Source organism: Bemisia tabaci, chromosome 3, assembly GCF_918797505.1.
Source record: "Bemisia tabaci chromosome 3, PGI_BMITA_v3".
Lineage (NCBI taxonomy): Eukaryota > Metazoa > Arthropoda > Insecta > Hemiptera > Aleyrodidae > Bemisia > Bemisia tabaci.
This window is the reverse complement of record NC_092795.1, coordinates 6,314,463-6,334,536: the sequence shown is the minus strand read 5'-3', so window position 1 is coordinate 6,334,536 and position 20,074 is coordinate 6,314,463. Positions and strand designations below refer to the sequence as shown.

At 35.7% G+C, this 20,074-nt stretch overlaps 3 protein-coding genes and 1 non-coding gene across 4 annotated transcripts; 2 read left to right on the top strand and 2 right to left on the bottom strand.

Moving 5' to 3' along the window:
• Window position 1: 1 nt before the first annotated feature.
• Window positions 2-2,738, bottom strand: LOC109030822 (uncharacterized). The gene is made up of 3 exons (XR_011899429.1): window positions 2,453-2,738; window positions 1,495-1,656; window positions 2-731 (listed from the first exon to the last, which is right to left on the bottom strand). It is a non-coding gene; the product is annotated as an uncharacterized protein (transcript).
• A 271-nt stretch (window positions 2,739-3,009) lies between these two features.
• Window positions 3,010-6,915, top strand: Polr2F (RNA polymerase II subunit RpII18). The gene is made up of 4 exons (XM_019041998.2): window positions 3,010-3,248; window positions 4,354-4,411; window positions 5,438-5,526; window positions 6,561-6,915. Exons 1-4 carry the CDS (start codon window positions 3,220-3,222, stop codon window positions 6,769-6,771), a joined length of 387 nt encoding a protein of 128 aa, XP_018897543.1. The 5' UTR covers window positions 3,010-3,219; the 3' UTR covers window positions 6,772-6,915.
• Window positions 6,916-8,381: 1,466 nt separating this feature from the next.
• Window positions 8,382-17,081, top strand: LOC109030806 (uncharacterized). Its single transcript, XM_019041965.2, has 6 exons — window positions 8,382-9,208; window positions 11,230-11,341; window positions 12,493-12,637; window positions 13,288-13,351; window positions 15,025-15,200; window positions 16,603-17,081. The coding sequence occupies exons 1-6, from the start codon at window positions 9,092-9,094 to the stop codon at window positions 16,706-16,708; spliced, it is 720 nt and encodes a 239-aa protein (XP_018897510.2). The 5' UTR covers window positions 8,382-9,091; the 3' UTR covers window positions 16,709-17,081.
• Window positions 17,082-17,439: 358 nt separating this feature from the next.
• ND-B8 (NADH dehydrogenase (ubiquinone) B8 subunit) lies at window positions 17,440-20,009 on the bottom strand. Its single transcript, XM_019041967.2, has 3 exons — window positions 19,769-20,009; window positions 18,252-18,358; window positions 17,440-17,669 (listed from the first exon to the last, which is right to left on the bottom strand). Exons 1-3 carry the CDS (start codon window positions 19,855-19,857, stop codon window positions 17,581-17,583), a joined length of 285 nt encoding a protein of 94 aa, XP_018897512.1. The 5' UTR covers window positions 19,858-20,009; the 3' UTR covers window positions 17,440-17,580.
• Window positions 20,010-20,074: the final 65 nt, after the last annotated feature.

Genomic DNA, 20,074 nt, shown 5'->3' with positions numbered 1-20,074 from the left:
TTCTTTAGGAGCTTTAAACATTTCAGCATCGACACTTTCTTCCAATTCAGCGTCTTTGAGTCGTTGCATTTCTTGCTTGTGCCTCATACTTTGTTCTAAGAAAGTGCGCATATTTTCATCTACGTTAAACTCGAACCTATATTCATCTTCTGTTCTGCAAGTTTCAATTTCATCTTCCATACTAGCATCACTATTATTTACAAGACTCGATAAACTACTCATAAAATTTATATCCATTCCACAATCGAGAGTATTTTGGGAGGAAAAATGTTTCGTATGTTTTTTGTGCATATTTGATTTGAGAAAAGGTTGCTGAAAAGGTTGAGTGAGAGATTGTTGAAAAATACTAACTGCAAAGTTGGCTTTTTCAACACTCATCATATGAGCCCTTTGCCACCTTTGAGCTAATTCATAGTTGCTCCAGAACCAAGAGTTACTGCCAATACTACAAGAGACCGGAGGAAATCCCATTTTCTGGGGCACTGAGAAATTCTTGGATGAGCGCTTATTCCACTTTTTTTTAGAGCGCCGCTTTTTCTTTTGGCGAAACATAGAGAAATTTTTAAGTGTTTTTACCTTAGAGAATGGTTTAATCGGGGAAAGCTTTTTGCTACAAGTAACATTTTTCTGGGAAGGACATTGCTCAGTGACAGAATCATTTTTTCTTGGCATAGTTACTTGTGAAAGAGAAAAAATGAAGTTGAAAATCTTCCAATTCTGTGTATCTGGATCTGTAGAACAGAAATTGTCAAAATCAATTAGATTCTAAAAATAGCAAAGTATTAAAAACCACTAAAGTCTAACAATTGTGAATTGAGGGCACGAAATGAATAAAGCGCAAAAAGATCGAACCATACAAAAATTCTGCTCGTATTTTGAAATGTCTGCCTTCCTCGCTTAAGTCCAAAAAAACGCCTTGGTCCAAAATAACTCAAAAAAGAGTTGTCAATACTAGAGCATCAGATATATTCTAGGTGCAAACCGGTGGCGAGCCGTGAATGATCCATGATGGTAAAATTTCATGCATAAATCTCTCCGGTTAAATTTTGGCAATTTTTTTTAAATTTGAGGTCACATGGCTATTGAACGTCAACGATATGACCTGCCAGACCAACAGATCTTCAAACATCAACAAAAAAGACTTTGAAAAAAATGGTTGCATTTTTAGATCTTTCCGGTTGAAATTTTTTTCGGGCGAGCTCTCGGTCTGTTATAACCCAGTCGATTGTGGCACCTTGATGCTAAGATTTGTGTTCCAAGGATGTGCGTGTTGCATTTTTAAAATTGAAGGCACTTCCGCTTTTCTCATCTATTGAGCCTGTCAAAAGAGTTTTCCCGATTGTGCTTCCGAGTTGTGGATTATTTATGGCTTCTGGTGATCCATTTAAAATAGGAAAATAGGGATATTCTCAGAAAAATCAATAAAGGTGTTATCTCTCAACAAGTAGAGAACAACCTGACTTATAGAAAGGAAGAGATTCTGGTTTTACATACCTATGAGCCAAGGAGAAGTTGTTTTCAGATCTGTTCAGCTGGATCACTTCTGGTTTTACTGTGAAGAGATCAAAGTGGAAGTTTAAGCCCTTCGGTTATTACAGTAACTTACTATGCGGGGATTTTGTAACCATTGAAATGATTGAAACAGAGATGATAGTCCTGCAATCAAAGAAAGGGCGAATATATTGTATGTGATATACTTCAAACATATAGGACTGCCTCTAGAAGAACTGACCATGAGGCCAACTTTGGCACAAACAATAAACAATCCTTTTTCAACCAAACCAGAGTCATGATTGAAGAAATATATACTAATCTGAAATTTGCAGCAAATAGAACATCCTGTGTATAAAAACTGATTAAAGTAAATTTGTCCTAAGTTCTCAGCTTAGTTGAAATGATGTGTTATATATCGCATCAATTAAGTAAAAAGTCTTGGCAGATTTTTACTTTCCAGGCAACAGAAGGATGAAAGCCCCTAAGCATGAGTCTACAGATTCATTCACTCCCAAAAAATCCCCAAGTTTGGGGAAATGAAAGCAAAATTAGGCTATGGAAAAAATGCTGCATTTGATTCGGCAGTTGAATACTACATCAAAAGCAACATTTAATCTGTAGCCAAATCCAGTTTTCATTTCTCTAAATTTTGCAAATTTTGTTAAGAATGGTTCCTTCTTCAGACTTATGAGCAAAGGCTTTAATCCTTTATTTGACTGCAAAGTCAAAATCTACCTGTGCACCTTCTGCTAAAGTAAAACCAACTTGAATTGGTCACAATTTCTTCTGGATGCTCTGATCTAATCGTTCTTGGTAAAGATACCAAAATAGTAAGTAAGTGCGACAATCTCAATAAGTTGCAGCATACCTACTTTCTACGATGCAAGGCTAGCTAGGCTAGATTCTTATGCAGATAAGTAGGAGGGTTTTATTCTATCAAGAAGATAAGTTTACTTACAACAATGTCATCTCAATCTTGGTTGCAAAACTTGGAGTACTTTATGTAGCTTTGAAGAACAGCGCTTGTCAAAACTAAAGAGAAGAAGTAGAATCCCATGCAGGATTTCCTGCTGATGTGATGTGGGGTAAAAGTTAAAATGCGACGGTGGTTGAGATTACGAGAGTGCTTAATAGGTATACGAGAGTAATTTTGATGATATATTTAAAGCAACACAAGATAAGACGATACCAATTGGGCAAGAAATTGGCAAGAACCACAAGGACTGAATTGTATGTTATTGTTATTGTGAGGTTAAGGATAATGATCTTGGACGTTGCCTAAGTCACAGCTAACTTCCAAAAAGCCTCCTGTGACAGCTTCTACAAAATTTAGATCACTTGTTTTAAAAATTGAAATTTCAACTAACAGTAATTTATGAATAGATCAATTTATTTGATATTTGAGATACTGTGAAGAAATTGATGAAAACTAAAATAATTATACTTACTTAAGTGACGAGCGGGCAACCATGCTTGACCATGATTGTCTGATGGATGCTGAAATGTGAGCAAACGGAATCTAACGCTCGTCAAGAGAGGTTATGTTTATTAGATCAGCTTTGTAAATCAGCTTTGAATGCGGCAAGGAAAAGTCAGAAAAGGTCGCTTGACAGTGAAATAATTCCATATTTTCAAGGATTTTGATTCCAAACTTGTCAGTGGTAGCAGTACAAATCAGGTGAAATTTCATATCCTACACCTGCCGAAGTCTCTTGACCTGTGAACATGGCTGACGAAGATTTTGAACCCGATGAGTAAGTCTCCACTTCTATTCTCCTACAATTACACCCCTTCTTTTATTAGATTTCAACACTAACTTGAAGGAAATTACTCATACTCTGCTCTGAAAGTACTAGCTTTAGTGTCATCGCTTTTCTCCAAAGCTGCTTGACATAGCCAGTGGCTGTAATGCTGAGCTTGCTCATCTGATAATTTAAAAAGACTCGCTTTAGATTGTCCCAAATGTATACACGCTTCCATATTCAAATGAGCTATGTGGCATTTTCTATCATCAGTCTCCCCACATTTATTTGATGCTTGGTTCATTGGCCCTGTTAGCCTGTTAAGGTGCCTAAAACTTGGATCTTCCCCGAAATGGATTGAATGAAGTTGACCACCAGTTCCACAACTACATGGTAGCTCAGGCGGATGAGTGTTTGAGCAGTCTCAACCCACTAATTGCTTGATCCACAATAAGCATGAGGTTAGATTTGACCATCCAAGCTGGCTGTCTAAGGGATGCAGAGACTCCTTGACCATGCGACTGACCGGCGGGCCACGTCGAAATGTGAAGAGGCACATGAAATAGTAGGCTGGATGTGTGTTCAGCAATGTGTTTTTTTGCAGATTCTTGTGCAATCTATAAATTATGTGAGGAAATAAAAAGGAAGAATTAAAAAAATAAATTTGGAAAAATTTGAGAGATAATTAGCGTTTTAGCATAGAGCTTAGCAGCAGGTAATTTTAAAGTGTAAAAAAGAAAGAAAGAAAGTACCTAAGCACTGAAAAAAATTTCTCACGCCAAAACACAACTTAAATTGAACCTTACAGCATGCTCAACTCCTAAAGACCTCCCTGGACTGAGATGATCTTGCTAAATCTTGTTTTTTGCTGACCGGCACTAAATTAAATAATTTGATTATTTAAGTATATCCTCGTACTTATTAAGACATGAAAATATCGTAGTGATTTCAGAAACATCCGTTTTCTTAAATCCTGCAAAGTGTGTAATGTAAACCGATGTGAGTCTGATTTTTTTCTATCTTTCCTAGTAAATTTTTAGAGTTACCTACAGTCGCCTTGGTGTGGATTTACTAATCTATCACTATGTACTAATCGGTTCATTCTTTTATCTTACAGCATTGCAGACGAATTTGAAGAAGATGACCAGATGGAAGAGGATATTGCAGATAATGAGGTACCAGATCTGAAATCCATGTTTTTAAAATATCCCAAGGAAGCAGCAGGGGTCGATAATCTTCTTTGATTATCAGTGATCCGCGGCAGCGAATGCTTCCACAATTTATACGCTTTCCACCAAAAGTGATCGCCTTTTTTTTATTCCTTTCTTTTTATGGGTACTTAAACTTTGGAAGACTTCCACACCATAATTTTTAAAGAAGCGGCAACAACAGTTTAATCAGTTTCCAGACAGCTTTCAGAAAGTGTAGAAAAAGTGAAAGTAGAACTGTGAAAGGTTTCCTCGATTTTCAAATTTGAGGCAACAATCGTGTTTTTTGCATTACCCCAAAGCAAAAAAAATCTAGGCCTTTCCATAAAAATGGCAATCCTAGAATCGTGTGATCCAGGATATTATCGACCCCTGGGAATCAGCTGGATTAGTTCTTTAGTTTTTCTTATTTCTTAGTTCTTTCTCTTTAGTATGTCTACTCTCTCAATGTTACCTACGAGTGCTCTAGAGATTTTCTGTTTTTACGGAATCCAACACTGAGGCTATGATGTTAAATGAAAATATTTTCCCCTAATCTCAGAGGTTCTTTTTACCGAACTCTCTCTCTCTGGTTCATTGAATTGTCAGCTTTCCAGATGTAGATGCTGTTTGGCTAAATGCTCCCTAAATGGAGGTTAGTTTGCTTGTGCAAACCTTGGAGCCATTTTGACAATGTCCCTGAGCTTGGAAGCAAAAAGTGTGGAGGCTTAGTTGCACTGATAATAGATTTGAAATTGCCTTACTGATTGGCTGCAACTAATGTTACTCCAAACAGGGTAGCTCTAAATGGGAAAATGTATTCAAAATGAGTTTTCTCCTCTACAGTACGTATCTCTGTTTTTACACAATCAAGCACCTTGCCATGACATCATGTTGAAACTATTGTTTCAAACCTTAGAAGTGCTATTTATCAAACTCTCGTTCATTGACAGATTATTTATTACACGCATGCTCAAAGTTTTCAATCATCCACTTCATTTATTGTTGTTTCAGGAGGAGGCAGAAAACATTGAAATTCTTCCTGCTGCAGAAGGCGGTAGTGTGAACAAAGCCAATCGGATCACAACACGGTATATGACAAAGTAAGTGAAGTAATTTTGCATTAGCGTCATCATTCCTCAGCAAGGAGGGTATTTTTAAGAGTTTCAATATTCTCTATCAGTACCTATCATAGGGTGCTAATCATTTGTCCTTCCAAATGAAGATAATAGCTAAAAAAAAAAAAAAAAAAATGGAGTATGAGAGGAAGTGAGGAGTGTCAAAAGTTAGATTAAGTTTGTTGATGCTATCAAAGTAATGAATTCTAAAATCATAGTTTATGGATGTATAATTTAATGTGAAGATACTTTCGATGCATCAATGAAAGATGCAGATAGTTGATCCAAGGTGAATCTACATTGGGACTAAGCAAACATTAAAAGTTTCACTTCACTACCCACTTGTTTCACTTCAAATTTGTAGATAAAAATGGATTGATTATGCCTGGAGGCACATATTATCTGGCCATTCCTCTGAAATCTCCTTTGGAACCCTATCCTATATTTGAACTGAAAGGATACAAAGGCAATTTATGGCAAAATGTTGCATTCAATGTATCAAGTCAAATTGTGAATTTTGACTTTCGGGTGCTTTCAGCCCTATCATAGCTTCTCTGAAATATTTTTGTGGGAATAGTTAGCAAAAGCACGCTTCCAATTGTTATTGTTTTCTTCCACTATAAATGGAATACATTTTGCAATCTGGAACTATAAATTCTAGCCCGGTTAAAACACTACGTATGTGCCATTAGTTTCCCTATGCACATAAGTGTTTTTCCCGAAGAGCCAGAATTTATAGTTCCAAATTGCAAAATGCAGTCCCAATTAAAAGTGAAACCAGTATTTCAGCTAAACTTGATCAATTTTTTGATGTTTGCGTGCTTTCAGTATATATTCACCGCAATGCCTGCTGTCGACTAAAAACCTCCATATACTTCAATGGTTTAGACCCATTGAAAAAGGCTCTTCACCGTTGCCTTACTTTGTTTAGTTCGGAGAACTGAAGTCTATTGAGGCTAAAGGTTCTTTGTGTTAATCATAGTTTACTCTTTACAGATTTTCTTCTTTGGTTTGTGTAGGTATGAACGAGCCAGAGTATTGGGAACGCGTGCTCTACAAATTGCTATGTGTGCTCCCGTCATGGTTGAACTTGAAGGGGAAACAGACCCCCTACAAATTGCAATGAAAGAGTTGAAACAGCGGAAAATCCCCATCATCATTCGGCGGTATTTACCAGATCACAGCTACGAGGACTGGAGCATTGATGAGCTGATCATCATAGACACATAATCTTTTCCCCGCTTTTCTTTTCAATTTTACCTGTTTTCATAAGTCACTCATTCCTGATTCTGTATGTCATCTCTTGTATTTTTATGTTATTTTAGGATTCTGTAAATAATTTCTCAATGAAGTGATTTGCTTCCTCCAATCAAAGAGTTTTAATTTGTTTCATTGTTTCTCTCTTGCTCTCTCAGCAAGATTTACCCTAGCAGAATTTTTGTATGCTATCGTAATATCAATGGCTAAAGTTAAAAATGTGAATCTTTTAAGTGGCATCTCAAAATTTCCATAATGTTATATTTTTTTAATTTATTAGCCTAATATTTTTCGAAACTGTCCATGATTATTTTTAGATAAGAGAAGAAAATTCACAGATTGTTTCAAGGAAAATTATTGGCTAGTAGTGTTTGAAAAACTTTAAATTTGAGCAGAAATTTACATCGTCATAATGAGAAATGGGCATATTTCAACTTTAGCCAATGATATGGTCTTATTATAATTTCGCATTCTCATTGGCAAAATTTCGCTGTTAAACTGGAAGTCACTTAGATTCCAACTTGCATAATTTCATGGGGGCATTCTGCCGTGCGAAGGATAAACACTGTATGAACGTTCGAGAGTTGCCAAATTTTCCTCGATAAAATGTTTATTTTTGAGAAAAGTGATGTATGAAATTTTTCCTTGACATTTTCAGGAACTTCAGGTGAACAGAATTATGTAAAAATTAGAAGGAGAATATTCATAACGTTACCTACCAGGAAATTCGTTTTTATCCAAGGAAATTTGACAATGTCTGAAGGTTCATATGGCGTTTTTCCTTAGCACGGCAACACTGTAAACCCTGCTTCACTGCCACAATAAGGAGGTCATTTTGAACAAACAAACTTAGGAAAAATACTAATTTAGAAAACTTGCTATCAGTGATCCCTCCTGTCAGTACGATGTAGTCTTTTAGCCCTTGTTTCCCCCTACTTTCAATATCAGGTTTAGAGGAGTCTGAGAATGAGCATTACCAAAAAGAAAAATTAAAAGAAAGAATGTAATTCTTTTTTATCAAAATTTGGCAACTTTACTGAATAGGTGGACCTGCCAAACTCGATTAGGAGAGGAAATACCTGTCACAAACATTTAATTATTCACCCTTAAATAATATAATGAGGTTGGTGCCTTAACGCTATAATAAATTATTTAAGTGTGACTCATGAAAACTCAACTGTTGATTGATTGAAGCTGTATATGGTTCTGTCAATAGTAATTACTGTCACTTAAATGAGTACAACCCTTACTCAACCTACTTAGTCAGTTCCCCAGATAGGCAGCCTATCTCTCTCGCTCTCACTTTACTTCTATGTAAAGTTATCTGTTCTTAGTAACATCCCATATTAGAAATCTTTAAGCATTTTACATAAGTTTTTCTTGGTTGCATAGGTACCTAACACTGTTTGGAAAGTTTACAAAGGTTCCAGGCCATGAAAATTTGAAGCTGACTTCCCAAGATCCTAAGGAAGGAGGGGGGGGGGGGGGGGGCTGAGGGGTGCCTGAGAAACATGTACTTAACAAGGGGAGGAGGGGGGTCAAATAATTTTTTCTTTTTAAAGAAAAAAAGAAACCTGTGAAGTTTGAAAATTGCAGAAGTTGAAGATATAGAAGTAAATTTCATTTTTTCTGTTCATCGAGTCAGCTGTACATTGTACTTCAAGTAATTTGTTCAATCGCTTTTCTGCAGGATGTTTCAGAGGGGATCTAGAAGGGCCTGACAGGTGCATCGTACAAAAGAGGGGGGATGGGGCATAAAAAAATCAGAAAGCTATATTTCATCATCTTTGAGCGGCCGTCAGGCCCCATTGGTATAATATATTCACATTATCTAACTTTCGCATCTTCAAACCAAACCCGTTTTTTCAAAACAACCGCATAAATTTTAAAATTCCCGGCACGCAAGCAGATTTGCTAACACCAAAAAATACAAAAAAGTTTTGTGAATGACCTCCGACCTCATTCTTTAAAGAGTGCTCGACGTGAGAAACCATTTCAGAGTGACTTAAATCATTTCAAATAAAGACGAGTAATCTAGATACCTAATTCATTCACCGATTTGATGGCTATTTGTTTTCTCAAAGTTCCTGTTACGGTCCGCGAAGTATGAAGTCATGTTGGTATATCTGATAACAGAAAGGCGGGAACGCCAGCTCTGAAGACCTTGGGATTTGGAAAGTTGTAAACATTCGCACCAAGTATTGAAAGGTTTCAAAGAGATCCACACACGGAAATTGCTTTATTTTAAATTTTCTCATTAACGTCATATTTTTTTCGTGGTCAATCCTACACTATGGAAGAATCTTACCGTCCATCAGCAAGAGAGGATACGTCCTTCCAGGCCAATGACATACCTGAATCTCCTAGCCAGCAACTTCATGAACAACTTGGCCATGGTTTTCAAGATAAGGTATAAAGTCTTCTTTCCCAGCAACAATTACTTTTCAGTGGTAGAGATTGTCGCTATAGCCTTCAATATCAAAAGCTTAATGTACAAGGCCGAGCTTTGTACGACGAAAGTCCTATGGATGAACTGACTTTTGTATCAGCTTGGTGTTGTACTCTTTACAGACATGATCAGTTTGTTCAATTTCTCTCTAGTCTTACAGAGATTGAAGATTGTGTTACTTTGGCCTTAATGTGGCAAATTCCACCTCTAAAGGTAGCAGTCACGCCAAAAATAAGTAGGAAACTTCAAGAGTGAGGCTGAGGATCCACCATCACGACTATCATGGGTGGTTTCACGATAACTGGAATAGTTTTATCGCTGTAACAGAACACATTTTTCGGTTATACTTTTAGTAGAAATGGACGAATTTATGCAAAATGGAACTATGTGGAAGTGGAAAGGTGTGGTGTGCTTGTTAGTAGAATAAGAATGAAGGGAAATTTTAAAGCGCCAGTGATGTCAGCGGCAACGACCGGGGCCCTGTCCATTATGCACTGATCACACGCCCACAGCTCACGTGTTAGCGCTCGGTTCCTTTTGATTTAATTGCAAATCCCGCTTTTCCATTTTCTCAAAAGGAACTATATCCACTTTTACATTGTTTCTTAAACAGCTCACCATGAGCACACCCCATCTTTCCACTTGCATGTAGTTACTTTTAGCATAAATACATCCAAATAATAATCACTCGAATTTTTTTGCATTAATCTTCAAAGGGTTACATATTAGAATGCTTTCTAATGATTTATTGCTCTACTTCTTGATTAATATTATGTAATTTATATACCTAAATTGAAAACTAGAGCGATAAATCTTTGAAAAGCGACATAAGACATAACCCTGTGTAGATTAATTCAAAAAAATTCGAGTGATTATCATTACAACTAAAAATATGACCGAAAAATGTGTTGTCTGTTACGGCGAAAAAACTATTCCAGTTATCGTGAAACCAACCTCATATTCATTTTTAATGCTAAAATGAAGATGGCAGGTCCCCTGTCTCACTCCAAAACTTGTAAGTTCTCACTTGCACATGGCATGGACTCACCTTGTTTTGAAGAAAAAAATGTGTTAGCTGTATAAACTTGCAACATATGATGGGATACACAGCATGTCGATGGTGAAACTACCAGATCATGTATCACATTTGTGGTGTTTCAAAATCTCCGCTCCTATTTTATTTTTGTGAGGGAGAACTAAAAAAATACAATTTCTCAAAATTTTCACAGAGTTTTCTTCGTGCGGAGCAGAGAAAACAAAGAAATTTTCAAGACTTAACTTTGAGTGGTCTACCATATAAAAAATAAAGTATGACAGGAAATCTACAGTGCCGTAAACCGAGATACTTCGACGATGTAAGTCGGCAATCACATAACTCGGTTTGTGACGTCGCAGACTTCCTGTCATACTTTATTTTTTAAAAGGAAAACTACTCAAAGGCAATTCTTTAAAACTGCCGTGATTTTTCTTCTCTGTACGAAGAAAATTCTGCAAAAACTTCAAGGACTGATGTCGATTTGTTCTCCTTTAAAAAAAATAACATAGAGGCGGAGATTTTCAGACACCGCAAACGAGTTATGTGATTGCCGACTTACACCATCGACTTGGTCCAGGACTTTCACCGTTGATGTGTACCTTGCCTAATAAAATAAAATATCTTTTACACAGATTCAGTCACTCAATGTATTAAAAGTTGAATTAGGTATTAGTTGATAGATATGGCTCATCATTATACCTGGAGCATCATCTTGAAGCATTGTTGAATCCAAGTGCGTAAAGGAAACGTGGAAGAAAGGAGGGTTCAGCATGTTTTGGTCTTCACAGTGGCAAGGGCTATTGTCTGTCATCCTGGAACGTTTTCAAAATATGCCAGCACTCTGGTTTGAGAATATAAGATCTATTGATGACCTGCTTTCAAAAGTTTTGAAGGTAATTTAGAGGATGCCTCTTTTTTATATATCATATTACGTTTATTTTTACAGAGAATCACATTAAATAACCTGGCTGCAGAAATTGAAGCTCTCGAGAGGAAATTGCAGGAGAGACAACAATATCATGCTGCCATCGCTGCCGAAAACGACCGATTACTTCATAGTAAGTGATGCTTAGTTTTTATACATTTTTTTACGTTATCTATTGATCACCAGAGTTAAAGCACCTACTAATTACAGACAGGAACATCCAAGGCCAAGAAGTTTCAAAGTTTCACTGATTTGGGGTTTTCTAGTGTGGTACCTACCTAAATTGTTTATGTAATGTCATCAAAGTAGCAATACAGAAACCTTACTTTTTAGCTTTTCCTTAACAGGGTCCTTTTGCCTGTGAAAGGACACATGGATTGCATTTTTCGAAAAGAAATCAAGAGGATTCCAATGTTGCCGGGATTGTGCAACTTACAATCTTTGCAAAAAATTCCTGAAATCATGCAAAAACTTAAATTTACAAAGGTAATTTTCTTGAATTGATGGCTTATCAGACGTAAAGATAAAACTTGTTTAGATGATCAGTTGATATTTGCAAGATAAGAAAAGTTGTGCAATCTTAGCAACATTAGAATGCTCTTAGTTCCTTTTTACAAAATGCAATTCATATATCATTACATTGGCAATAAATTAAAGTAGAAACAAGTTTACAGAATTACATGGTGAGACTCTTACAATCTTACTCATAATCTTTCTTACACCATCTCCTAAAATTAATGCAATTGAGCAAAGTCATTGAAGTGTTTATTCCTCTTCTTTTTTTTCGCTGCTTCAGAGTACCTACTTACTGTTTTGTGGATGATTTTGGGTTTTACTACGAGATAGTCAAGACATTTCTTGGAGCCCCAAACCAAAGACTGGTATCAACTGGAAGAGTTGGGTTTAAGTGAACTCAGCCAGACCACATCAGATGTTGCTCAATTTCCTCTCATGTTTTTTTGCCACATTTTGACCTCTTCAAATTCTGTATTTATATTCTACAAAATCTAAGGGATCACAAAAAGGTTCAAGGCAACATACTCTGGATTTCTGCTGAAGACGAAACATGAGAAGAAATTAGCCAACATGAATTGCAGTTGGGATGATTCTGGTTGAATCTGTTTTTTCAGTGTTTCTTTCGCTCTCATTATTGCTGAGAAGGGTGGTTTCACTGCACCACAAAAAATACAAAACCTAAAAAGAACAGAAATTCATCCTAAAAATGATGACTTCACTACATGACTGATCCAATATTTGGTAAATATTCTTTCATGAACCTTGCAGGTGTTTTAGAGGCAAAAAAAGCATCAATCGAAGAATACAAGAAAGAAGAAACAGAGGTAGCAGAGGAGGTTGCCGCCCTTAGGAAGCATACAAAAAGTTTGATGGCCACAATCAAGAGTGAAAAAGCAGTCTCGCTCTCCAATCTGTGAGTCCCATTATATTTTTATTTTAAAATCCACCTAGTTATATCTGAATAATTAACTTTAAGCAGAGGTGCAGAAATTTCTCGATCATGCATTCATGATTGCAAGGCTGCTCTTGTGAAAAAGTGGGAGGACCAGCTCGCATTGGGGCGTGATAGATCCGTCACCCTCATGATACCTCAGAAATAGCACTGATAGCAGTGCTCCTAGCAACATCATTTTGTACCCGAAGTATCGTGATCGACTTTCTTGAATGAAGATGAGAGGAAAGGATACAGAGATGATATAAAAGAGACGACCGATCAATACTAGAGAAAACTTGATGAGCTCAAAGTCTTCCCTTCAGCTCAGGTCCTCTCATTGTATAGTCTTCCGTGCTGGCCAGTCAACCCATGGCTCTAGCCAAAGTTGGTTTTAGTGACCCACTTTTGAAGCGTCATGTCAACGCTTTTGTTCGGACTGAAATTCTCATTTTTTCTTTTACATTTGGGAATGGGGATGGTCACCGCACTAGCTTTATAATCTTGTGTATCTTGAAAAATTGTGGCGAATTGCATTTGTTTTTCATTAAAGTGCAGGAATTTGTGGTTATAGGGCAAAACATATTCATAGCTGTAACTCTTAAAAATAAATTACATTTTATACATTGCAGGTCAATGTACGAGGATACAGTTGGAGCTATGTGTAATCTCTTCCTGGACAAGCGCATGTCCTATGTAAGTAGATTTTGATGGTCGAAAAGCAAAACCGTGCATCTGTTCCTATTTCATTTTTCCGAAGAGAAACAAGCCAACTTTAAAGCTTAAAAATATAGAATATTCTGGAAGCATAGAATGTATAGAAGATAAATCAAGGAAGTTTTTAAAAAATTAAGTTGACTAGTTTTCCAAAGAAAAAGTAAAATATGACAGGAAGTCTGCAACGTTGCGTAAGGAGGTACATGGTTTTGCACTTTTGCCATTGACTTATTGTCTCTCTTAACTCAGTAAAGGAGGTGCATCTGCATCATTCTTGCTTTTATTATTTTGGCATCAGCAACTGGTGTATGGCATCAAACTCTTTTATCCTTTTCCTAAGTTCAATTCTGCTAAGTATCACACTCAATTTATTCAGAAAGAAACGGCATTATATTTTCATTTCTATTCTGAAGAAAAAAACTTCCCTATTGCAATATCATATGTCTTACTTTCAGCATTAAATTGGTGAATTCGATTTTAAAGAGCAAAAAAAAAAAGGAGAGAATGCTATTGTATTGCTGCTTCACGTCAAACAGTTTCCCAGAAACACTAGGAATTATAGTAAAAGTCGTATAAATTTCCACTTAGACTTTAAAGGATTGTTGGAAAAAATAAGCGCAGAATACTTCAGCTAACTCATTTTACTTCTCCTCATAATTGCCAGAAACTTAGAGGACAAGATTACAATATCAAAGGAGTTTGGTCTCAAAATGGCAATGAACTGGCAAAAGATCAAGTAGCTGATTTCTGGAGTAAAAACAGATTGAGACCCTTCTGAGAACATGTCTGAATTATTATGATTGTATGAAGAAAAATAATGTGGGCTAGCTGAAGTATCTTGAACCAATTTTTTTTGGATTAACCTAAAAAATCTACCGAACCAAAAACACATCATATGTTTAACTTCTTCGAGAATACTCAGTATCAGTGATTGAAAATACTCTAGTGTCACTACGAAAATATTAAATTTTTTTCTCTGGAATTGGCTCAATTTTTAAACCTGGCTCAGAGGACAGGAATATATTGCTGTTCAAAAATATTTTTTACAGCAGCTGAAGAAAAAATGGGCTTCTTTTCACACAATTCTCATTTGTATCTTTTAACGTTTTTATTCTTATAAAATTTCCAATTGAGCTGTTTTGAAACTACCTGTTTTGTTCCATAAAGTTACTGTAAGAATTTTTTTGCTTTTATTAGCATCAACTTTAAAAGAGTGATAACTAGACAGATTTAACAAAAATCATCCTCACTTTATCTAACGTTGCTTAATTTTTCCTTGTACTCAATTTCTTTGATCTACACTCCTGATGCCTTTAAACTCTCTGTGGATTTATCCTAGATTACACTCACAAAAATTCAAGTTTCAATGTTGCACAGTATTCTGTTGAAAAAATAAATTGGCTATCAGAGAAAATTAGGCAACATCCGATGTAGTTAGGCTGATTTTTGTCAAAATGAAAAAATGAGAAAGTATGCTGCATTAAAATACTAGGAAATTTCCAAATCGCCCTGCACTGCATCTGATCACATCAAAAATCATGACGAGTAATTGCTGCATTCATTTGAATCAAACAAAATAAACCTCAGTTCACTTTGAAGTAATCGTATTATTTTCATCCAGCATCAAAGACATGATGATTTCTATGTCACAGGAACTACACGAGGTAGAAGTGGCAACCCAAGATTTAGAACAGTTGAAAATTGACAATCATGGAAGTATTGGCGTCATCCATGTGACGATGCAAGAAACAATGACAAGAAAGGAGGCTGTACACAAGGCTTATTTGGAGATGGAAGATGCTATTTTCAAACCATCCCAGCGGCTAATGTACGTATTACAAGTTTTCATATCCAAATGTCTTCCTGTTTCATATTGATGTCTAAAGTGTGAAACAATGTACATCTATTCGCAACGTTGCAGACTCAATCATACTTTATTTTTTCTTTAGAAAACCAGTCATTTTAATTTCTTGAGAACTTCCTTGATTTTTCTCATCTCATAGCAAAATATTCCGCAGAAATTTCAAGCTGTATATTATTTTTCGAGGAAAAACAATCCACCTTTATAGCTTGAAATTTATGCAGAATATTCTGCTAATGAAGAGGAAAATCAAGGAAGTTTTCAAGAAATTACACGGACTAGTTTCCCAAAGAAAAAATGAAGTATGACAGAAAGTCTGTAACGGCACAAATGAAGATACATGGTTTCACTTTTTGGTCACCGATATGGGGCGGGAAACACTGAGGAATCCACTTAGTGCTTCCATGGTGTTCCTCTAAACGTTTTATTAGTTAAACATCGAATGCATTCTGAAGTTATGTTTATTTCTCTTTGTATGAAATCATTTCATATTTTTTTGTAGTGTTGAGGGGAGGGGGAATAGTGAAAACGTGAACAGGCCTATTTTTTACTCTCCTCCTTTGAGTTATGAGTCTTTCTGTGGGTTATTTTCTTATTTGTACACTGCAGACCTCCTAATATTTGTTTCACTAATTATTTAATACTGAAACTGCTGAGCAAATTTCTTTCAATTCATTTGCACACATATCTCCTCTTTCATTTATTAAAAATGTAGCAGAGAATGGCCTATCAAAGTCCCCAAAAACCCATCCCCATTTTAAATGTAAAAATATGGTGCCAATGTACACAAAGTAGTGACATCATATGAGGCGTTGACTGTCATCATTGTTCATGTTTTAGAATATTTTGCCATTTTCTGTTTTTGCAATTTTACTGTCATCATCAATTGTTTTTATTCATGACTAAGAATGCCGAAAAGATGAAGTGTGGAAAACAAGCTGCACAAGAACTGCGAAATCTTCATAATAGCTCTACATTATGACTTGTAAGTCAGTGACTGCCTCATATAATTTCATTAAATCTCTTGGCATGGTATTTTTCCACTGAAAATGGAGTTGGATTTTCTGCAACTGTAAAATTAATTGTCTCAGTTAAATGATTGAATAAATATTGAGAAACGTATTTCCTAAATCCTTTGGATGTATTTATGCTGAAAAATACTGCACATGTGAAAATGAATAAAATCCAAAGTGACTTTGATAGACACACATTTTTTACAGGTAGTTCTCTCTGATTTAATTCAATCTCACATAGTTCCTTTTAGCATGAACAAGTCCATTGTTAAAAAATGAGATAAAAAAGATAACATTTTGTGCTACAGTCCTTTGAAATTTTCTATGAAATTCTTTTAACAATTTTGATTCCACAGGGATGAGAATGTGCAACAGACTAATTGTAAATACCTTGAAAATCAGAAACTCAGTGAAAAAATTGAAAACATTGAATGCTACCTGAGAGATCGAGAACCCCTCTGATCGAATTCCCACAAGACTCAAAAATTGCTCTTCTGTAAAATTCTTAACGAATCATATCTACTTGTTTTATTGCTGTAGCTGTCAAATTTCCCACAAAATCAGTTTTCTCCTCTATCAAAAATTATTCAGTTCCAGCTTAATTAATGGCTTCTTTAATTTCATTTACTTCAAAGAGAAACAGAGGACAGCTACTGCCATTTTTAATCAAGATTTGTTGAAGTTGTATTTTAAAGAAATCTCCTCTAGATTAATTTTATCCGAACTTTTATAAATTTTAAGCGTTGTAACTAAAATGAAAAATTTAACCTTTGACTTAAATGACCTTTTATCCTAAATAAACAATTCCTTTTGAATTGGTTTCTTCCCTCCTTTATCCTATGAGTTTTCTGATCCTCCATTGATTGTTCATTAGATCCTTTTAGAGTGTAGGTTGTAAATTTAAAATTACCCGCATTAGGTCATTTGTATTTTTCAAAACTGAAAAATGAAAATTCAGAAGTTGGAGAAATCAACGTCAAATTCTGCTTCCAAAAGTCAGGGAAATGCTACTATTTAGCAAGGAATCATTTCACCAAGGACAGGGAATTTCAAGTTTTTATCAGGCGCTATATATGGCCTTGATGAGCCTAAAGTTATTAAAATAAGTACAAGAACCTAAAGGAGATTAAGGCATTGTCTTTTCTTCATGTTTAATTACTAGTTCATGACTTTCTTTAAGAAACTTGGACAGATTTGAGAGTAAGGAGTTTTATTTTTAAAGAACTAGTATCTACAGTGAGGGAAATTTTTAACAATAAAACAGTATAATTTACAACAAGAAAAAAAAAAAAAGATCTTACACTATACTTTGTTGGAGTTGGGTTCTCTCATTTTTATTTTGAGTTTGCAGCTTGCTCAATTTTAGCCATAACTTGCTCAGCAGGTAAATTTGCTAGTGACGTGTGAGTTTCTTTGCCAAATTCTGGAACATAAACCATTGAATTTCTTAAAAAATATTAGAAATGAGACGCACAATTTGGCCCTACAAAATGTGTAATGAAACTGGCAGACAATTATGATGCTCCAAAGTTTGCAATTTAAAAATTGCAGTTTCAAGTAAATACAGTTCAAAGTTTTGATCTACCTTAATTTGAGCTTAAAATTATCAGTTTCAAATTTGACTGTACTCTTCTTTTTGGCACTTAAATTACGAAAATCACTCTTGACTCATTCTCTGGAATGTTGAGGGCCATCCCTGAATTATTTAACTCATTATTTCAGCATTTTTGACCCCCCTCCCCTTACCCCCTTGTAACACTTTAGTGACCTAGGTCCCTAAACAGAACAAAATTGCTTAACGCTCTCCTTGACTCCTCATCCCCCCTAGAGTGTTACATAATTTGGGGACAGCCCCTTTTCTGTCGGAAACTCAGATCCTTATTTTTTGACTGGATTTGACAATTATTGTTCTTTAAAAATTTACCTTTATGCACTAAGATCCCTTTTCTTGTGAATAGTCCCCTTTGCATAAATTTATATTCCCCTGCATTTCAAGTATACTCACCATATCTGGCGTATAATCGAGGCTCAACTCCACTTGCTTCTCGGACAAGAATAGGGAAAAGTGGATTGGCGGATTTCAATGAGACATAGTGATTCTGAATGAAGTCCCTGCAACATATTTGTCATGATGATTAATCACTGAATCGGAGCATACATTAATAAAAAGCATTAGCACTTGCTCAGCCTGAGATTCTTGTTTGGAGGCTTAAAAATTGGGTGGGTGTTGCTTTTCTTTCGTTGGTGAAGTTTCGTGGTAAACAAGATGGGCTTTGAGACACGGCGGGCTTTAACATACTGTACCCTAAAATGACACGCAGTATCGTGCACAATGCAAGTCCGTCCTTTCAAGGTCTAAAATGTCAAAGAGCAAATAACGTCCCTCCATCTAGAGGTATCGTCAGCTAAGTTGACGGTTGTTTACTTTCGGTTTGCAAGTGCCAACGATGAATTTGAGCCTCTGAACAAAGCGGCGTTCGCTACTATCCACATTGAAAACATCAGTCTCATGATCGTATCGTAAAAAAACTACTTAGCAGTTATGATTTGCGACTTTTTTGTGGTTGTGATTTGTGTGTGGCTAAAAATTAAAGTGTTACAGGGTTTGAAAGTATTAAAAAACTTATCTAAGCTTGTGTTCTTGCTTCTGAGAGAGTCTGATGTTTTCATGTGGATAGTAATGACGCGAAAACGCCTGCAAACCGAAAGTAAACAACTGTCAACTTAGCTGACGACACCTCTAATCATATTATACATCATTGCAGGATTGCATGTAATTGAAACTCCTTCAAAAACATAAAAACCTACCACTCGATTTCTACAGGGCTGTTCTTGGTGATTTTTGCATTAACTTGTTAGTATACATATCTGCTTGAGCACAAATCTAAATAGTGTATCTTTCCTTCGGAAAATACACTAAAATCCGAGATTGCTAAAGCAAGGAAAATTTTATGGCTTAAAAGAGAGATTTTTCCGTTTCTATACGGAAGAATAAGAGGAAAGAAGGATTTTGTTGTGACTTTCACCAACTTAGATGTCAAAAGAGGAGCTGAAAAACTTGCCAAATGTCAACTTTACAAAGTCACAAAAAAAAATGCTGTTGATCCAAACTTGTCACTAAATAAATTAATGAAGTGAAAGGAAGAACCAAGATAGTGCTATCGATTGACCTGGAGCGCGAATTCTCAAAATGAAAGAAAAGAAAAGAGGATAATTGGGTGGCTGAAAGAGAGGAGGGAACTTTGGCAAATACTTCTTAAGATTTCTGCATCGATAGATTGCAAAATTCTATTAAAAAACCTCGAAATTCGGACAAAGGTTACTATGGAGTACGTATCCATACTGATCTCTTTGAATGTACAACAAAACAACTGTCGTTGTTTTTGCTATCATTTGGTTGCAATTTGAGTTGCACTGCACTATATGCTGCCGCTCTCAACTTTGAATTAAGAATATCGGAGAATTGGTTGTTTCTGTTTAGAATAATGAATACGACAGAAAGAATATTGAAATTTTAGTTACCTTACTCCTTTACTAGTTTCCCCAGTTTGACATAAATGAAGCCTTAGTTCCTTTAGATGAGATCCAAATTTAATCGCACGAGCTGCCATTGGTCTTTATTTTTTCACTCAAATTTCAGACGTTTTTCTTAATTTCCAAATTTAATCCTCAAGATGAACTTTCAATTCAAAAAGTTTTCAAGAAAGAAATGATAATATGATAAGAATGTAAGGAACATAACCTTGTTCGCCACAGAGATGATAAATAGGAGCACCACTAAGCAATACTGTTGCCATGGTATGATTGGTTTGCTTTATTCTGTAAGGT